The sequence below is a fragment of the Tamandua tetradactyla genome, chromosome 7 (genome assembly GCF_023851605.1).
Source record: "Tamandua tetradactyla isolate mTamTet1 chromosome 7, mTamTet1.pri, whole genome shotgun sequence".
Lineage (NCBI taxonomy): Eukaryota > Metazoa > Chordata > Mammalia > Pilosa > Myrmecophagidae > Tamandua > Tamandua tetradactyla.
This window is the reverse complement of record NC_135333.1, coordinates 63,152,406-63,172,082: the sequence shown is the minus strand read 5'-3', so window position 1 is coordinate 63,172,082 and position 19,677 is coordinate 63,152,406. Positions and strand designations below refer to the sequence as shown.

The 19,677-nt window shown below is 33.4% G+C and overlaps 1 protein-coding gene across 17 annotated transcripts in view; it reads left to right on the top strand.

Moving 5' to 3' along the window:
• The window catches only part of ERC1 (ELKS/RAB6-interacting/CAST family member 1), a 755,438-nt gene that overhangs the window by 290,244 nt on the left and 445,517 nt on the right, over nt 1–19,677 (top strand). For all 17 annotated transcript variants that reach the window (XR_013179465.1, XM_077169625.1, XM_077169623.1 and 14 more), the window contains one exon: nt 2,265–2,458. Coding sequence is in view for 16 of the 17 variants with exons in the window: in XM_077169625.1 (XP_077025740.1) it covers nt 2,265–2,458 (194 nt within the window). In the remaining variant the exon portion in view is untranslated. The remainder of the gene's footprint in view (nt 1–2,264; nt 2,459–19,677) is intronic.

The window sequence follows — 19,677 nt, the reverse complement described above, 5'->3', positions numbered from 1 at the left end:
AGTTTGGAAAGTTCCCAGAGGAGTGTCGAGAGGTCCATCCTTGCTTGTTCCTCTGGCTAAGCTCTCACACTTATAAGCAGAGGAAGTTTGGATTCAGTCAGGACTAGGAGATAGAAGACACATGGCCATGTGACAGAGGTAGAGATTGAATTATGCCAGCCAGGCACCGTTAGAACAATGTAAATGTCAAAGACAGCGTGATCCTGCCAACACCTTGATTTTTGATTTCTAGTCCCCAAAACTATGAGAAAATAATTTCCTGTTGTTTACAGGAGAAGAGTAATAAACACATTGTATTAACTCTTTCTGGGGCAAACTGTCAGGCTAATTCTTCCACAGTTTGTTCCTTAAATGGATTTGGTTGAGAAAGGAGGAACTTGTAAGATCTCTGTAGAAAAGATCCTCAAGCAGAAGACCCTTATTTAGATTTGCTTAAGCTGCCAGTATGCAATATACCAGAAATCATTTGGGTTTTACAAAAGAGATTTATTAGGTTATAAAATTACCATTCTAAGACCATGAAAATGTCTAAATTAAAGCATCAACAAGAGGACACCTTTACTCAGGAAAGGCTGATTGTGTCTGGGCTTTCTGTTACATGGGAAGACACATGATGACATTTGCACACCCTTCTCTCCTTGGTTGGTTTCAAAATGGCTTTCTCAGATCCTCTGAGTTCTTCTAGCATCTCCTGGGCATGTGTCTTCTGATTGCCAGAAGTTTTTCCAAAATGATCCTCTCTTAAAGGACTCTAGTAAGTGGATTAAGACCCACCTTGAATGGGCAGGGTCATATCTCTATGGGAACAACCTAATCAAAAGGTCCCACCCAAATATGCCTGTACCCAAAAGATTGGATTAAAAGAGCATGACTTTTCTGGGGTGCAAAACAGTTCAAGCCAGCACAACCCTACACTTAACTGTTCATCTTTAGTGCAAAAATGCAAATCCCATAAGTCAAAAGATATATTACTTTTGGTATACCTTGGTCACAATTTTACACTCTTTTTCTTTTTTTTTTTTTAACAAGGGCAAGCACCGGGAATCAAACCTGGGTCCTCAGGCATGGCAGGCAAGCATTCTTGCCTGCTGAGCCACTGTGGCCCACCCTACACTCTTTTTCTTAAGGAGTATTCATTACACATTGGAGCCATAGGAAGTTCACGATATGGAGATAATTTTCCAGAGGTGCAGTGTTGATTAAAAAATGAAAATAAGTAGCTAGAATACCTAATGATAGCTAATTGATTACTTATTGATATATGCATAGGTGGAATAAAGTCATTAACAGTTATATTTTTACATTATGTTTAAGGACATTGGAAAATGTTTGTAGTAAATTAAAGTGACAAAACAGATAACAAAATTGTAGTATATGAGCTATGTGGTAAAATAAAATAACAAATAAGATAAAATAAAATAAAAAAATAAAATTGCATGGTTGCGATATGAGTATCTCTGGGTGGTATGAATATAAGCAAATTTTTTATTAATAAAGTCTGTATATGAATGTCTATACATAGTTTATTATGTATATAAATTTAGAAATATATATCTCGTGTGGGGAGAAAAGAGAGAACAAACATACACAGAAAAAGACAAGGATGGAAATACATCAAAGTATTAGTAGTAGTTATATTTGAGTTTTGGAATTATTGGTATATTTAAATTCATCTTTGGTTAATCTTGGAAATCAGAAAATATCTCTCATTATAGGCCTATCATTTGTTCATTTTTAAATTCTTAATAAAACGCTGCTTCTTATTTATTTATTTATTTTTAATATAATACTGTGTCTTCTTTCATTTTGGTTATTTTTTATGTGGAATTTTCCAGATATTTTCTAGTAATATAAGGAATATTACTATGCACTAAAATATTACTGTACAAATATCTAAAAAAAATGTATGTAGCAAATACAAAGTATAACTAAAAACAGTATAACATGCCAAAGTGTTTATATGCAGATAAATGTTTAACCCTTCAAGGTCATCTTGGGAGGATCTACATATGTTTTTGAAGCTCATACTAATAAATTTATGGTCTATTATCTTTTTATTCCTATATCAACATTAATATTTCTAATAGTTAAAATTCATTTTTAAATTTGGTAACATTTTTTATGTAGTTTAGGAGAGGTAAAATAATTTAGAGTTTTATAATACTGAAAGTTGATAATACATGGTTTAAACTGAAACACAAGACAATTATTTGAGTTTGGCTACTGCCACTGTGTATGTATCTGACCGACACTTTTCTTTGTAGGCACATGAGGCAACATTGGAAGCCAGAGCCAGTCCTGAGATGAGTGACAGAATACAGCAACTGGAGAGAGAGATCAGTAGGTACAAAGATGAATCCAACAAAGCCCAGACAGAAGTTGATCGCCTCTTGGAAATCTTGAAGGAGGTGGAAAATGAGAAGAATGATAAAGATAAGAAGATAGCTGAACTGGAAAGGTAAAGAATGGGAAAGTAGAATGGGGACTCACTAGGTAGAGAGGTTAAAGTATAGTTTTAATAGTGTCTACTTTAGGGGGAAATATTTTTCGATATATTTGCCTCTGAATTTAAGGTCTTGAGTGCTTGATGTCACTTTATTATCGGCTTTTTATTTTAAGACAGTGTAAATTCTTTTGTTACAGTGTCTAAGAAGCAACATGTAGTGGAGAGAAATTGGAGAACTATGACTTCAATATCAGTGATTAGCAGAAGAGAAGTATTCAGTGATTTTCAGATATTAACGCTTTTTACTAAACTAATCAAGACCGTACAAATAGCTACTTGCTTATTTGTTATTTATGGATCTGTTAATGAGTAAATGAGCCTCAGGTTCAAGGAGTTAATATTTTATCATTGTTTTAGGCCTTGTCTTAAGCTGTTACTTCTTTGGGCTATGAATTTTTAGGTTTTTCTGAATTTGTATTGTGGAGAAGCAGGCTGCTAAATCAGTGCATAGATCAGTATCAGAAGGAGAGACATTTTGAGGGTAGTTTAGGAGACTTGGGTGTGATTTTTTATGGAGCTTTGACTTTGAATTCTTCAAAATAAGGTACGTTTGAGCAGATCCAGCAAAACAGTTTTCTTAGAATTTTCGTCGTCATTTCTTTGGAGTGTTTTACACTAAAGATCAAGCATATGCCTCTTGACCTCTCTTTTTCCACTTTATATTTAACGTGAATTCACAAATGTATAGAAACAGCTCTTCCAGTAGAGCCTCCTTAAATGGAGACTAATCACCCTGTTGTCAATACTCTGAGAGACTGACAGTGACAGAATGAAGTCACTAATCTGTATGTCTCCTTAGCACCTGATCCCTTAGGAATAATTTGTTTTCATGCTCTCGAAGGTTGTGGAAGTGGTTTAGTCTATTTCTGTAGAATTTTCTCTAAGTTTTAAATTTTGGGGTTACTGGTAGACCTTGATATTTTCCCTTAGATGTTATGCAATTGTCGAACCAGAGCTAATAGAAGCTGGTTTCCCAATTCCTAGCTTGATTTTCAGTCTGTTTCACCAAAATTACATATATTCTTTTTAGATATATTGGCAACTATTATTTTTTTTTTTTTTTTTTTTTTTTTTTTTTAAGGAAAGACAGAGAGAAGGAAGGAAGGATAGAAGGAAGGAAGGAAGGAAGAAAGGGAAACATCTTTAAACATTTTCTTGTTTTATTGTATTTTGTTTTTTCCGTTTTTTGTTACATGGGCTGGGGCCGGGAATCGAACCGAGGTCCTCCGGCATAGCAGGCAAGCACTTTGCCCGCTGAGCCACCGCGGCCCACCCGGCAACTATTATTTGAAGTTTCCCTACTCATAGGGGATTTATGTTTTTGCCCCATTTTGATCAGTATCTTCAGTAAAAATGTAATACTTTATTTAGTATTATAGTTTGCTTAGAAAGTAAGGTAGATTTTATTTTAGCTTTCCCTATACCCTTGGAGGCCATTGCTATAGGCAGAGTTCTGCTGGGAGATAACCAAGCTTTATATGTCAAAGGACATTTGTGATTTATTATACTTTTTATTCCCAGATTTAGTTGTATGGTGCATTTATGTGGCTGCTGTATATCTTACTAACCATTTGCTTCATGTATTGCCATTCTGCTACTTCTGTATGTGGATATCTCTCTGTAATTTATCATTTGTTTCTTCACCCTTCTTTTGGTTTGTCGTATCATGATCTTATTCCATCAAGGTTTTTGGTTTTTCTCTCTGTCTGCTTCTTGGCCATACTGTTTCTCAGAAAGCCAGTCTTCTACAAATTGTACTCTCCACATCAGATTTCTGTCCCTACCCTGTCAATGGTTTATTTGGGACTTCCTGGAAAAGTTAGTGTTACATAAGCTACAGTTTTGAACAGAAGTGAATTGTTATTGCTGGGGCTTACTGGGAATTTTGCTTGATTAGAATTAAAAAACAACCAGTTAAATGTTAAGTTCAACTGTACTTCTTAGGTATACAGCTTATGAATAAAAATTAGTCTGTGTTCTTTCTGGTAATTTTCCAGTATTGCCAGTTATAGTTGCCTTTGTTTCTAGCCTATCTTTTATGTGGTAGCTCTTAGGTTGCAGTGCCCTTTTAGTAGCCCTTAGCTGACTCAGTGTAGAGTACCACCCAATTCAACTTGTAGAAATCATTTCTAAAAGGTGTTCAGCAACTTTCAAAATGCAAAAGCAAAAGCAATTATAATTATTGAATTAAAGAAAATTTTTAGTATTCTTTGCATTTCACAGTATTTGTTATGTCAAGATCTTTAATGTTAAAGGATTTAGATTATATCATGAAGAGTTCCCAGACTTAATTCTTCGTTCCTTCCTATGGTGGCTCTTACAGAATAATAGTAGTTCCTGTAAGAAAAGGATTTAGTTGTACTACTGTCTTGACCAGTTACAATTTTTAAAAGAAGATTATGCAAGGCCACCCATATATCATACATCTGAAAACATAAATTTATTCCCCAATTAAATCTAAGAACTACTACTTCTAAATCATACTCCGTACTGTGCTATATATCAATTGAAACTCAACCATAGAAGCAGAAACAGTAAGATACATACACACATAGACACACATGCACATCAAGAGATTTGTTATAAAGAATTGGCTTATGGAATTGTGGGAGATGGCTAAGTCTGAAATCTATAGGGTCGGACATCAGGAAGAGAAGATTATGTGCAGGATGAAATTCCACAGGCTTTGTAAAAGCTTTTTATGGCCTTCCAAAGGATTCGGTCAGGTTCACTTGTTACCTGGGATAATCTTCCTTAAACTGATTATGTCTGCAAAATATCTTCACAGCAATATTTAGATTAGGATTTGGTTGGATAACTGGGCTCAGTGGCCCAGAACAGTTGACCCTTCAAGGAAATCAGCACCTGGTTGTCCTGTAGTCTTTATAGATCGATTGAAGGAAAAGAAAAGCTTGAATTGTCCATATGTAGGTAGATTTAGAGTAGCCTCAGTCACCCTGAATATAATTGGGAATTTCTGTTCTAAATTGAACATATTTTCAACTCCGTTAAATGGAATTTTCTTTGGCTTAATATTTAAAATTTAGAGAACACAATAATGGAGGGTGATAGAATTCTCATATTAGTATCTTGGCAGACTCCTGAAAGAATTAGTTTTTTGTCTGTTCTTTCACGCCATGCTATCCTTTTTAGTTAAGTACCCAGGTCGTGCAGTTACACTGGGAGCATTGTTCTCTGAGCCAGATGATGTATTTTGTTTCATAATTTTACTTTTGTATTTGCTTTATTACCTTTTTTCTAATAGAGAAGTGACTAATGAATCAAAATTTGGTGTTTTCAGCAGAAATCTTGGATTTATTCTAATATGGGGTTCATTTACAATGAAGTCAACATGTCATTCATTAAAGAATGAAAACCATCTTCTGATTTTCATACATTTTAGGATATTGAGAAGCAGTCTCCTGATAGGTTACCTTTGGTTTTTGGAGATTAGGAATTTTCAGTGATCTAAAGAATAATAGGATCTGTTATTGTTGGATTTAAAGAATTAATTTGAAAATGTCCACATTTTCAAATTTCCCCATTTGAGAGAAGTAAATAGGATTTTAATAGGTACAAATTTAATTTGAGGTGTACTTTGAAGTTTGATGGAGGGACTAACAGATGAGAAGGAAGGAAATACTTTCTTTGGAACCTTTAATCTTTAAAAGCTCTAAAATTCTTTGTTTTCCTTTATTCTTTTGTCTTTAAATATATACCTCTAAAAACACCACTGTTAAGATTTATAATTATCAAACTCTTGAAAGTAAGAGTTTAGTTATTTCACCATCCACTCTCTTTTCTGCCAAACCATATGCTCCTTTTTCATTAATTAATGAATTAATTTCTCTATTTGTGGAGAATCTTATCTGCCAGGTACTGTTGTAGGTGCTAGTGGTCAGGGAATAAAACAGACAAAATCTCTGCCTTCATGAATTTTATACTCTAATTAGAGGTTAAATTGACAATGGGAACTAAGGCTGTAGTTGTCAACCAGTGAAAAATACTACAGAGAATATAAAGCACAGTGAGGAGTATAGGGAGTGCCAGGATGTGGTGGTTACTGTACTCATGAGACAGTCAGGGAAGACCTCTGTTAGACGAAGTTTAAGCAGACTCTTGAAGGAAAGCCTCTTTTCTTTAAAAGTCCTTTAAAAACATAACTTTATTAATGTATAATTTACATGCAAAAAATGCATGCATTTTAGGCATATGGAGATTTGACAAGCATATATACTTATATTAACTACCACCACAGTCAAGATGTAGAAAAGATGTAGAATACTTTCCTTCACCCTAGAAGTTTTCCTCATGTCCTTTGTAGCAAATCTCCTCCCAACTATACCCACAGACAGCCTTAGATCTGAGAGCCTGAAAACCACTTCTTAAATTAACTTTATGTATATAATAGCGGGAACAAATGTTAAAATAAATTTAGTTTGAAATGCTAGTGATCAATGAAAGGGAGGGATAAGAGGTATGGTACGTATAATTTTTTTTTGTTTTTGTTTTATTTCTTTTTCTGTTGTCTTTTTATTTCTTTTTCTGAATTGATGCAAATGTTCTAAGAAATGATCATGATGATGAATATGCAACTATGTGATGATACTGTGAATTACTGATTATATATGTAGAACGGAATGATCATATGTTAAGAATGTTTGTTTCTTGTCATATTTAAAAAAAAATTTTTAAAAACTCAGAAATGGATAGCATAATACTAAAAAAAATAAAATTAACTTTTTGTATTATACTTGAGCCCCCTCTTTTGGCTGAAGCTTTTAGGTTTCTGCTTCCCTTATTTTACTGAGTTTAGTTTAAAATAGTTACAACAACCAAATATCCATTTTCCTGACTATACTAGCACAACTCCAAATTTGGTTTCCTTCCAGCTCCAAGAGTAGATCCTGTTTAATTTAAGCCAATTCTGAAAATGGCTTTCTTTTACCAGTGACTAGTTATGCATTGAACATTTAACTCATGTGATTTGAGAGCCAACTTATGGGAAAGCTTCTGAGAATGATTTTCATATAAGAAAGAGTTGCAAGAGGAAAGGTGGCCCCTTTTCCCTGGACGTTATCATGTCCAGATATGAAGCCAAAATGTACTGCAGTCACCTTCTATCAGCCTAAGATGAAGCCAACATCCAGGTGGTGACCGTTAAGCAAACAGCAGAGAAGCAGAGCCAGAACTCTTTTCTAAAACCACCTCAAGACTTCTTGCTATGTGAGATTGTAAATTTTCTGAATTGTTTAAGCCAGTTTGAATCCGGATTTTCTTTATTTTTTACAGCCAAAATCGCTCAAACTAGTATAGTGATTTATAAATTTATTTCCTACCCCCTGCATCCCCCCAAACTGTAGAAGCAATCTTTTTAAAAGTTTGTTTTTTGAGAAATAAATCAAGATTGAAGCTGTTGGATAATCAACATTGATTGATGTCTAATTTCTTCTGAATTAAAAATAACTTCTCCCAATTTTTTAATTACTTCCTCCAAATTAGGGAAGATTACTTTGCTATTCCCATTTTGACTCTTTTAAAATAATCAATGAGGTAATAATTTCAGGTTACCAGTTAAAGCAGTCGAAGATTATTCATTATACCATTATTCTCAGATATGTGTACACAGGTTTCAGTCCTGTGTTTCCCTTGCCTCTCTCTTCCCTGCCTCTGTTCTCCACCCAAATGTCTAGAACAGATCTTTACCCCTCTTACCTACTGGGAGGGGCATATACAGCAGTTTTGCCCTCAAATAGGCAACTACTTTAAAGGGGATGTATTCTGAGTTTAAAAATAAATTTGATTCCTTTAAAAATTGGATCTATCTGAACAGACGTTTCTATACAGGGACCTATTGTAAGCACATGAATAGATACACAGCATCTTTAGTCATTGGAGAAATGCATATCAAAACTAGGAGATGCTCTTTACACCGACTAGGATGACTTGTCAAGAAAAACAAACTCTGAGATATTGGAACGCTGTGCATAACTAGTGGGTAAATGTTTATAAGAGAAAGAGAACTTTCATTTAGAGAAATCAAGAGAAGACAATTGCTAGGCTTAAAGTTGTAGCCTTTTGATTCTTATATTTGCTTATACGATTTTCTAGTATCTGAAAAGTTATGTAATGAAGTGAAGATATTTTTCAAAAGTCTTCTAAAATTTGTAAGCTTGAACTAATTTACAGGATTGTTAATGGTTTTTGTTTTGGTAGTCTTAGAAGACTCTCTTCTTACAAAATAGGAGTCAATTTTAGAAGGTGAATTTTTTTTCTCATGTGCCTTGACTAAAATTTTCTTATTGATTTGTAGGAATCTGCTCTCTTTTAACTGTTACCTTTTCTGTAAGAAAACTTTACTGACCTCCTGTCAATAGTAATGTCTCTTTCTTTATTTGTGCTTTTCCTGTAGTCCTATCAGATTGTGCTCTGTAATATACATTAATGAGGGCCCATTAAATATATATGTTAAAAAATAGAGGAAGAACTCCATTCTTTTTCCACTGTTATCATCCCACATTTCCCTCCTTATAACTTCCTGCACCGATAATATTTAAACCCTTCAGTAATCAAACAGATGGAGATTCATTAGCCCTTTTTATATTTGTTAATTATATTGAAAATTTTATTTCTGTGCTGTTTTTTAATATGTCCATAATGTGTATACACATGCACATTTACTTTTCCTTCTGTATAAGTGTAAGTAGATTTATATATTTAAAATATTCTTAAAATAATATATTAGTTTAATTTAATGAGATTATTTTTAAATCTGTAGGTTAAATAGAAATATAGGTAGACTTCTCTTCTTTTTATCACAATTAAATACCAGTTTTAACAACCTTTTTCATTTTAACATATCTAAAATCAGGCTATACAAATAATTGGTATAATTTTTTTCTTTCTTGGTAGTAAATAGAGTTCATCTTCTATCCCTAGTGAATTGATGAGAAGGATGTGTATTAAGAGAATGAGTAAAATTTTTTCATTGAATGTATGAGAAGAATAAAGTAGTATTTGTAAATTAACAGTATTTTATCAAATATTCCATTTTAAATGTATATATAACCAAATAAATATATTTCATATAATTAGATACTTGACGGTTGTATCTGTATTCTGAAAATGCATATGTTCAGGTTGACCTATATAAAAATTTTTATTGGCACTACTCATTGGGAAAATGGACCTTATGTTTGGGATTATTTTATAGTTGGGATCAGATATCTGTGACACAGTATAACCTGAAAATGTAAATCTAGCTGTTGAGTTTGCATATTTGTTAATATTTTTTCTTAAAGAAATCTTCAATTAATGTTCAGTGTAAGTTCTTCAGAGATCTGCTGTATAGAAATTACTATCAAAGTGTATATAGCTTTGGCATAAACTGTTATACAGTTTATAAAAAAATGTTTTCCTTAGAGAATTTTCTTACTTTAACATTTATGGAAACACATTATCAGAGGATATGTATTTGATGCAGTTGGAGTAGAAAAGAAATGACTGCTGTTGGTGGTGATTACAAAGACTCATTACAAAATCATATAATGTGTATTCTCACTTGAAGGAGAATAGGCTGTGTTAAAAAAAAAAGAAAAAGGGAAAGAAAGATGCTAATACATTCTATAACTAAAGATGAGCGGTTCTTTATCTGATCCTGCTTGTTTCAGCTTACTTTCTAGGGGAAGCTGCTTGTTACTTTCTGCTTCCTTCTTGATCAATTTCATGGATTTCCTTTTAAAAGAAGAGTAAGATGCATGGGATGTTCAGTGGTAGAATGCTCGCCTGCCATGTGGGAGACCTGGGTTCAATTCCTGGCCCATGTATCCCCCCCAGATAATAAATAGATAAAAATAGAAGAGGCATAAATTGCGCAACTTTACATAGAAATTTCTAAAGTTTCTTGTGGGTCCAGCACCTTATAATTTGTTATTACAGGAACTTGTGCTTAGTGGCTACTTTAAAGTTTTTAAATTAAAAGCATGAACACTAGAATCGTATATTATTCCATATGAACATTGTTTTCTCCTAAATTTGATTGTCAAGGGTTATAGTTTGGTGACAAAGTGAACATAGCAATAAAATAGGTAAAAAAGATAACTAAAATTTCTCTCTATTGGCAGGAGTAAGTTTAGTAATTATTTTCGTGTATTTGCCTATGTCTTGTCTAGCTTTCATCTAGGACAGATTTCAGTTAGTGTTTATTGTTGATTTAAAATTGTTCTAATTTCCTGTGCCATCAGGAATAAAAAGGTAATTTGGAACAGTGTGTAGAGATTGTCCTCTTTTTGCCTTTGAACATTGTCTACATTTTACACTCTTCTAAAAATGCTAAAGATCCATGAGTTTTATAGTTTCCTAAAGAAGCATTATAGAACATATAAAGTATGCCCAGGTAGGGTGTCAGTAGACCTACATTCTTATCTTGGATCTACCACTTATCAGTGTGTGCAAGTCATTTTGTTTTTCTGTTTTTCATCTCTTTATCTTAGATAATGAAGAGTAATAAATCTTGTCCTCCTTATCCTTCATTATTCCACAGTAACTTTTAAAAACTCCAAGTCTGAGTACTCAGACTTTTTAAAAATGTATTTTTATTATAAACAACAAACAAACATACAAACATTCTTGACATACAAACATTCTTGACATGGTTACAATCAGTGGCTCACAATATCATCACATAATTGTGTACTGAAGTAGACTTTTGCAACAAATCACCAAGTTTTAGAAAACATTAAAGTAGAAATTGAAGTTCTGTTTACATTCAGGAATTAACCTTTTGTTTTAGATATTGAAGTAAAATTTAGGTCATGAAGACAATCTAGATGATACTGGCCATTAGAAGATTAACTGTTTAAAGGATAATACTCATTTCAGTGAAATTGATTAATTGATTAACAGAGAAGAGTGCCTGCTATTATAAAAGGCAATAATGAACAAAGGGGCTTTGTGCTATATAGAATATTGAGCATAATTACTTTGCAACTTTCATTTCCAAGCAACACTGAGAATGAATTGATGTGTACAGAGCTGTATCTTTTTGTTTATTATTGCTTTTAGATTGCACCATTTGAGATGGGTTATGGTAGATTTACAGTGACGAGTATTGGTTGTGATGAGGAGGAAAAATAAAATTAGAGTTTTTTAACATTTGAGGAAGTTATTTCAAATTCTCAAAAATAAATTAGAGTTCTATATTATACAGTAAGATGCTAACAATATTTTTCTGCTTTTGTTCTTAGAAACTTGGGTCCTTTTATGGAGTGGGGTGGGTATATATAAAATTTTACAGTCTCAAGTTGCAAAATCACTTAATATCAGTTCTAGTTACTTCATGAGAAGGGGAGTGGCTAAACCATTCTTCTTTTCTTTTGAGTTTAAGAAATTGGATTTCTCCCAGCCTCGGAAAATGGGGAATTTTAGACTTTTTTAGACTTATTTTTATTTTATTAAGGTGAAATGGTACAATCTGATGAGAAAACACATTTGTTGAGAATTGAAAATTTGAAATTTCTAATTTTTAGTGTCTGTGCAGAATCTGTATGACCCCTTCTTCTCTAATCCTGTGATTTATGTTTTGTCTATGTCCATGAATATTATTTCTGAATATTGTCCTCATTAATCTTTCTAACTTTCTCTTTCACAATTTCTTCCTGGATTTGCTGTTTCCTTCAGTCTCACCTCAAGGTCAGTATTAAAACAAAGATTTGTAAAAGAACACTATATACTAATTCTATCTTGAATTCTATTAAGGAATTGAAATGTTAGAACTTATTTCAGAAAGAAATGTCTAGAAATCTAGTCATTAGTGCATAAATTAGAGTTGATTCATATTTCTGTGCTTAAGATAGTGAGAATATTCAAAGAGCAAAAATCTGATAGACCAAGCTTTGAGAGAGAAATGAAGATGAAAGGAGCCATGAAGGGAATAAGGAGGAAAAATATTGTTTTAATTTAGTTAAAATTTCATTTGAGACATTTTGGCTATTCAACAAGGTAAAGTACAGAATCAATGTTGGAGAGAAAGTTGTTATGGTCTATGAATTTGTATAAGCACCTTTAAGTTATTTCACCTAGATGTACCTTCACACCTCTACCCCTTTTAGGTTTTGTTTTTGTTTTGTGATCCTGCTGAGTGGTAGAACTAGTGATAACAAAAACAACCACCCTTATGCTATTTATATGTACCAGAGGCACTATGATGAGATCTTTACATATTTTACTTTAGTTATTCATCTCAGAAATGGTATATAAAGATTTATTATTTTAATTTTTTAGGTGAAAGTCCAAGTGCAGAGCGCATTAAGTAACTAGCCCATCTTCATTAGTAAAAAAAACTAACAATTAGAAAACCTCCATTTTTAGTTATTTCTTTTACATATGAGCCATTGCAACGTGAATTAAAGTGTGAGAATTTCTGGTAGGGTTCAGAATATGAGATGGTTAATACCATATGCATTTTTCCTGGCAGCTGAACTAATAATAATGATATCATATATATTTGCTGTTCATAATGCACTTATCTCTTTGATTCTCACTGCTTGCATATGAGAAACATAGGGTAGATTATTATTCTGCTGAGAAATTAAGGTTAGGAAAAGTAATTTCTCCCACCAACTAGTAAATGATGGTGCTCTGATTTGAAGCCAGATTTTTTCATTTCAACCTTATATTACATATACTCTAGCCTAGGAATGAGTATGAGCTACGGAGCTCCATATTGCTTAAAGATCCTTCAGCAGATTTCTTAGGATAATTGTCTAATGTAAAGGACTATTGTTAAAATTGAATGAATTAAAAATAAGTAGCACTTATGACAGTTTCTCCACAGTGTAAGCAATCAGTAAATGCAGTTGTTATGATTACTATTATTACTTCTTTTTTGCGTTTTCCCTGGAGTCCAATTTGACTTAGTATATCATAACATGAATTGTACATTTCAGTTCTTTAAAACACCATACTGTTCCTATAGATTCATATTGGTATGAATAGAAAGTACAAAGTCAGTTCCTAATGCAAAGCTGTATATGTTTGGAGAATAAAAAAATAAAAAAGACATTCCTTGTGTAATGATATTTTAAGACTCTACTTATCTTTCAAGGTGCTAAAATTTGTCTTATAGGCAGAAGGATAAGTTGAGACTTTGTTGGAAAGGGATTCTGTATTCCATTTCTATTCCCTATTTTCATTTTCTGTAAATTATAGGGGATGTTTAAATTGAGGGCCTAAAAAATGTTTCTGAAAAGGATTCCTTAACTTTGACTTACTCATTATAAAATAATCAATTTGCATGGGGTGTCAAGTTGTTAATAAAAAACAACAACAAAACATTCTTTCATGAATTACTAATACTAATCTAATTCATAAAAGAATTCTAATCTAATTCTGATTCAGTCAGATATAAACTGCCCTCTTCCTTCTCTCTCAACAGAGGAGTAGTAAATAGAGCTTTTAGGTTTCAGCCATCTCTGAATTTATATTCACTCATCTTTACCTTCCTTCTGCTTTAAAGGATCTAGTGTCCCAATTCTTTTCCAAGGCTAATTCTTTCTATTCTCTTCATCTCTTTCTTATCACTTTTCAAAACCTTACTCCATAAATTAAATTCTCCTCCTCATTTCCGTTCTTTCTTCCCATTGACTCTCCTGAACATAAAAAACGTTAGCCTCCATCGTTAAGAATATAAATAATCCTTCCCTGTGTCTTCTTTTATTACTAATCTACTGCAGTGTTTTTCTTTTCCATTTTACTCCTTCTTTTTCCATTTACTTGCACAATTCTTGAAAGAATCATTATATACTTGCTCCCTCTCCTTTCCTACTTCCCATTTGTTTTCCAAATCAGTGCAGTTTGAATTCTTCTCTTATTGCTGTGCTAAAATTGCTTCAATGTTGTACTAGTTGCCAAATTCATTGATTTTATCTTGGGCCTATTTGACCTTTCTGGGTTTTGCGATTTTATTAACTAACTCTTTCTTCCAGAAATTTTTCTCTTGTAGTTTGTTTTTTGCTAGTTCTCTTACCACCTTATTGATACTTTCCAGTCTATTCACTTTTCTTTTTTATACTTGTTTCTTAACTCTTGGTGTTTCTCTCTCTCTCTGTGTGTCTTTTTTTATTTGCATTATTGGTACCCAACTTTTTTTTTTTTTTTACCACCTAAGGCTTTTTAGTTTTATTTTGTTGTGTTTAAATTGTTATGGAACCCCCATTTTGTATAAACTCTATTACTCAAGAAGTCTTTTAATGTTGCAGTAGGAGTGGCAAACATAAGATACTGCGTTTTAAAGTGATTTTGTTTTTCCATTTTCTACCCTTAGTTGGTATCCATGTATAATACTAAAACAGTATGGATACCACTTAACTAATTCCAAGTACGATGAAATATGAAAACACTTCAGCTTCAGGCTGTTAGAAAGAACGCCGTACCTGAAGGAGAACTAAGGCTTATTCGATTATGGAGAAGAAAATAATTTATTCTCAATCTTGCAAGAATGCACGCATGCTGAACATAAAATGGTGGCTGGCCCACCAAACGATAGAATGCAGAAACTGTTATGCCTGTCCTGATTCACAGACCCTCCCCGGTTTCTCCGCTGATTGATAACAGATGTTATAGCCTATCTGGATAATCTAATTTGAACTTCCTGCCGAAAGTTCCTCCTTTGATTATGTTTTACATTTTTAATGACCCTGGTCATTACTTATTTAAACTTGTTTCTACCTGTTTGGCGCCAATTCTAGGCTTCCACCAGAGGTGCTCTCCTTCCTTGCCTGCAAAACCAGTTTGAGTTATTCTGCAGCGCCATCTTGTGTAAAAGCTAAAACTTAATTTTCTTACAACGCAAACTCTTATTCTTGGTGGGAAGTTTTATCACTTTTGTCTTATGCTGTGTCTTTTGCATGTAATTCCTTGTTTTTTTTGGTAATATTGTGTTTGCATTTTCATAAATGTCTCCACTAAGCAGTTCCATTTTTTTTATGCTACCATGCAACAAGCAGTTACATTTTTAATAGATTTATTTTTGTTCCCCTCTGCCTCTCCTGTCCTCCACTGCCCTCCAATGTGCCCTTTCCCATTCATTACAGAGCAGAGTAGTTTTATTTAGAGTGATGCTGACTGAACATTCACACTCTGTCCTCAAATATATGAATCTTATTTCCTATTCAATGACATTAGCCCCAGAGAAGACTAAAAAGAAATAATTTAAGGCATAGATAATAATATGTGATTTGGTTCAGAATTCATCCGTACTTTTTATTATATGGGAATACGTTTAGCTAAAGGCAAGAGTCAAGAGAAGACCAGAGTCCCTATATTGTTATACAGTAAAAGTTAAATATTTTTATCTTGCTCAAATGTATTGCCATTGTATAATTTCTCTCATCAAGTTTGATAAAATATTTTTGCACTGATGTCTAAAATCTAGCTTGATCCCACAGGACATTTCTTTGGGTGCACATTTTAAGAAATGTTTTATATTATTGACTTATTTCATTAAGAAAATAAAGTAGCCACTAATACCTCATGAGATGTTATTCAGAAAAAGAGATTTAATTGTATTTTTGAAGGCAAAGATATTTTCTTATTTTTTGGGGGTCAAAGTGTTCAGGGCTTTATAGGCTCTAGAGAATTTCCTACCCAGTGGGATCCATTTACAAGGAGTTTGGCTCGTATGCAAGAGTTAATGACTTAGGAGAATGGTCTGTTAATTGCATTACTTTTGCTTCCCCTTCATTCCTTTGGTTTTCTTAAACAATCTTAAGAATGTATTTCCTTATTTATTTTCCTTTGCTGGTGTTTTTATAATAGCCCACAAAAGTACAGGGTAGCAGCCCCCACTGTTAACTAGCATCTCCTGAAATAAATCCATTGATACTATTTTGAATGATTCATTGCTAGGAAAAAAAATATCCCTGCAGAATTGTGTTGATCCACCTAATTTTTCTCATGAATAGTATTCAATTTCGTATTATCATGCACTGAGAAGTGATAAACATTGTTTTTCTAGATAGCAATTGTTAATGACCACCTGTCATTCTGTAGATGATTTGAAGATCGCAAATTCAATAGAGAAGAAAGGAGAAACTAATTTTGTAGTTAGTCAGAATTTTATTTTCTGTACAGTTGCCAGAGTTAGCAAATAAAAATATTCCAGGTACATAATACACTTTTTAGTAGAAGATGCCTCATAAATATTGGGACATGCTTATACTACAGTATTATTTGTCATTTATCTGAAATACATGTTTAACTGAGTATTCTTATTTTATCTATAACCCTAATTCCTGGCACCCTCCTCAGCTCAATAAAATCACTGAAATATATAATGTCTTGAGCTTCTTAAATGCTATCACATTCTTTATTGCACTTCTAGTCATAGCACCTTTACGAAATGAATGATATTTTCTCATTTCATAAATCGGAAAATTAAGGTTCAGAGAAGTTAGACACATTATCCAAGTATGTCATAGCTGCTAAGTGACAGAGCCTAAAGTACAAATCCTGTTTCTCTAATTTCAAGTTTATTACTTAACTTTCCTCTATTTCTTACTCTGTTATGTCTTTGTGAGGTTCAAGAATAATATTTAGATTGTATGTTCTTATAGTCTTGTAGCATGGAAGTGAAAGTTTGGATTGTGTTGTGAATGTATAGAAACCAAGACCATTGTGTGGTCTTGCAGTGGAACTGCATGCAACTCCACCTCTTGTCAACTGTTGGCAAATGGTGTTCTAGTTGTATCTTCTTTTTAATTACTATATACAGGGAGTATTTTGCCTGGGAAATTGACTCATACTGAATAAAATAAGGTTTCTGCAGTTGAACTGTTTCTAAAGCAGTCTCACAAGGATTTATTTTCAAGGGGCCAGATGAAATACACAGTTCCATATGAGTAATTTCCTGACCACGTTATCAACATGTAGGAAATTTATGCACTATAAAAAAATCTTGTGATTTCATGGAATAAAGTTTGGGATTTTTTTTTTTTTTTTTTTTGCATGGACAGGCACTGGGAAACTGGGATTTTTTTTTTATAGTGAGTTTTTCCTTTTACCCACATTCTCAGGTGAGAATTGCCACTCTTCTACCACTTATATTCTGTTGGATGAGCTGTTTCTCTGGTATTGAATGAAATATTTTCTATGTGTGTAGCCCTGTTGATCAATATATTTCTAACCTGATTCAAGGGAACTCTTCAGTACAGCTTATATTTTATGTATTTGGGTAGTGCCATACAAATCAAATGGGAGTTTGTTAAAATGCATTTCTGATTTAGTGGGTTGGGGTTGGGACCTCAGTTCCTGCATTCCTAAAAGCTCCCAGGTGGTAGTTAAGTTGCAGGTCTGTGGAACATGTTCTGACTGGCAAGGCTTTAGACCACTGACTATAAATAAAATTTTGGGGACCAATCACCTACCCCTTTTTTTCATTCCCAAACATTTGACATATTTTCCTTGTTGATTTTCTGTGGTAGCGCATTTGAACTTGTTATGCAAATCTATTTTTCCTTGGTTTCAGGATATAAATACTATCCTTTGCCTCTGTTAAAGGCCCTCTGAGGTTTTATAGCAAAAGGCAAGTTAAATGTTCAAGATAGAGCAAAAAGCACTGTTTTCATTGGCACCTGTTATGTTGTCATATAAATGTATAAAAACATGTTAAGAAATATAACAAGGTGACAAGAAATGAGGGTACGCAAAGAGAAGGAAGAGTGATTCACAAACTTCAGACCAACTGAATACTTAAGTTTTGTGTTTTTATTTGCTAAAACTGCCAGAATGCAATATACCAGAAATGGAATGACTTTTAAAAAGGGGACTTATTAAGTTGCATGTTTACAGTTCTAAGGCTGTGAAAATGTCCAAATTAAGGCACCAATAAGAGGTTATGTTCACTTAAGAAAGGCTGATTGTCTGGAGCACCTCTGTCAACTAGAAAGGCAGGTGGCTGGCATCTGCTGAGGTCTTTGGCTTCAGGACGCCTCTGTCAGTTGGGAAGGCACATGGATGTCTGTTAGGTTTTTCTCCTGGCTTCTTCACACCATTTCCCCATGGGCGTTTTCCTTCTGCATCTCCAAAGTTTTCTGGCTGTTCCCCCACTGTCAGCACTAAAGCTTTTACCAAAATGGTTCCCTCTTAAAGGACTCCAGTAAGCAACCCCACCTTGAATGGGTGGAACACATTTCCATGGAAACCACCTAATCAAAAGTTACCACCCACAATTGGTTGGGGTCAGATCACCATGGAAGCAATAAAAAAAGATCCCACCCAGCAATATTGAATGAGGGTTAAAGAACATGGCTTTTCTGGGGTACAAAACAGTTTCAAACTAGCACACCTGGGTATAGATTTGTACTTATTTTCACAGAAATCTTCCCTTCCAATCTCCAGTTTTTGTCACACATATGGCTTTAAGTTCTACAGTTAAAATTATCGAAACAGCCACCAGTGGTTTTAACTGATAGCTCCAAATCTATAAGGTATTTTGCTTAATTTGCATACATATTTATTTGTTCTCTCTAAAAAAGTCTAAGTGAAAGTGTTTATCCATTGTTGGCATTTTGTCAGTAAAGTTGTGTTAGTCGTGTGGGTGTCAGACTTTAAAGCGTGATAGTAGAGAAATAGTTTCTTTCTTTTTGCAAGCAGATTTCATATTTAAGACACAAGTCTAATGGAGCCCTGTTATAGGCAGGAAAAATGTACTTATTTAATTTTCCTTACTTTATTTTCCCTTACTATGGTATAAAGTTATTTTATTTTGTTTATGTCTTGCTTGGGATATTGTATTTACTACCAGTGACCAGAAGACATTTTTAAACATGTTCTTGCCAGGTATTTTGTCTAGGCATTTACAAATTTCAGTGTTAGTTATTACGAGTTTCTAAATTCAAGTATCACTTAAGAACCATGTTAAATGTTACTATTTTGAAAGTCATAGCAGAAATTCCTATCAAAAAAAATTTTTTTAATTCAAATGTTAACGTGAGAGTTATTTGCAGATGACTTTCTAAGAGAACTAGAAGGAAAATGAGTTTGGAAAGTGGTCATCATAGTATAGCTTGGGTAGAATCAAATCAACTCATAGAATACATTGTGAGTTGAACTCTCTCACAGGCTATCTTTACTTGATTTGAAAGGAGATTAATTAAATGTACACCGTACCAGTT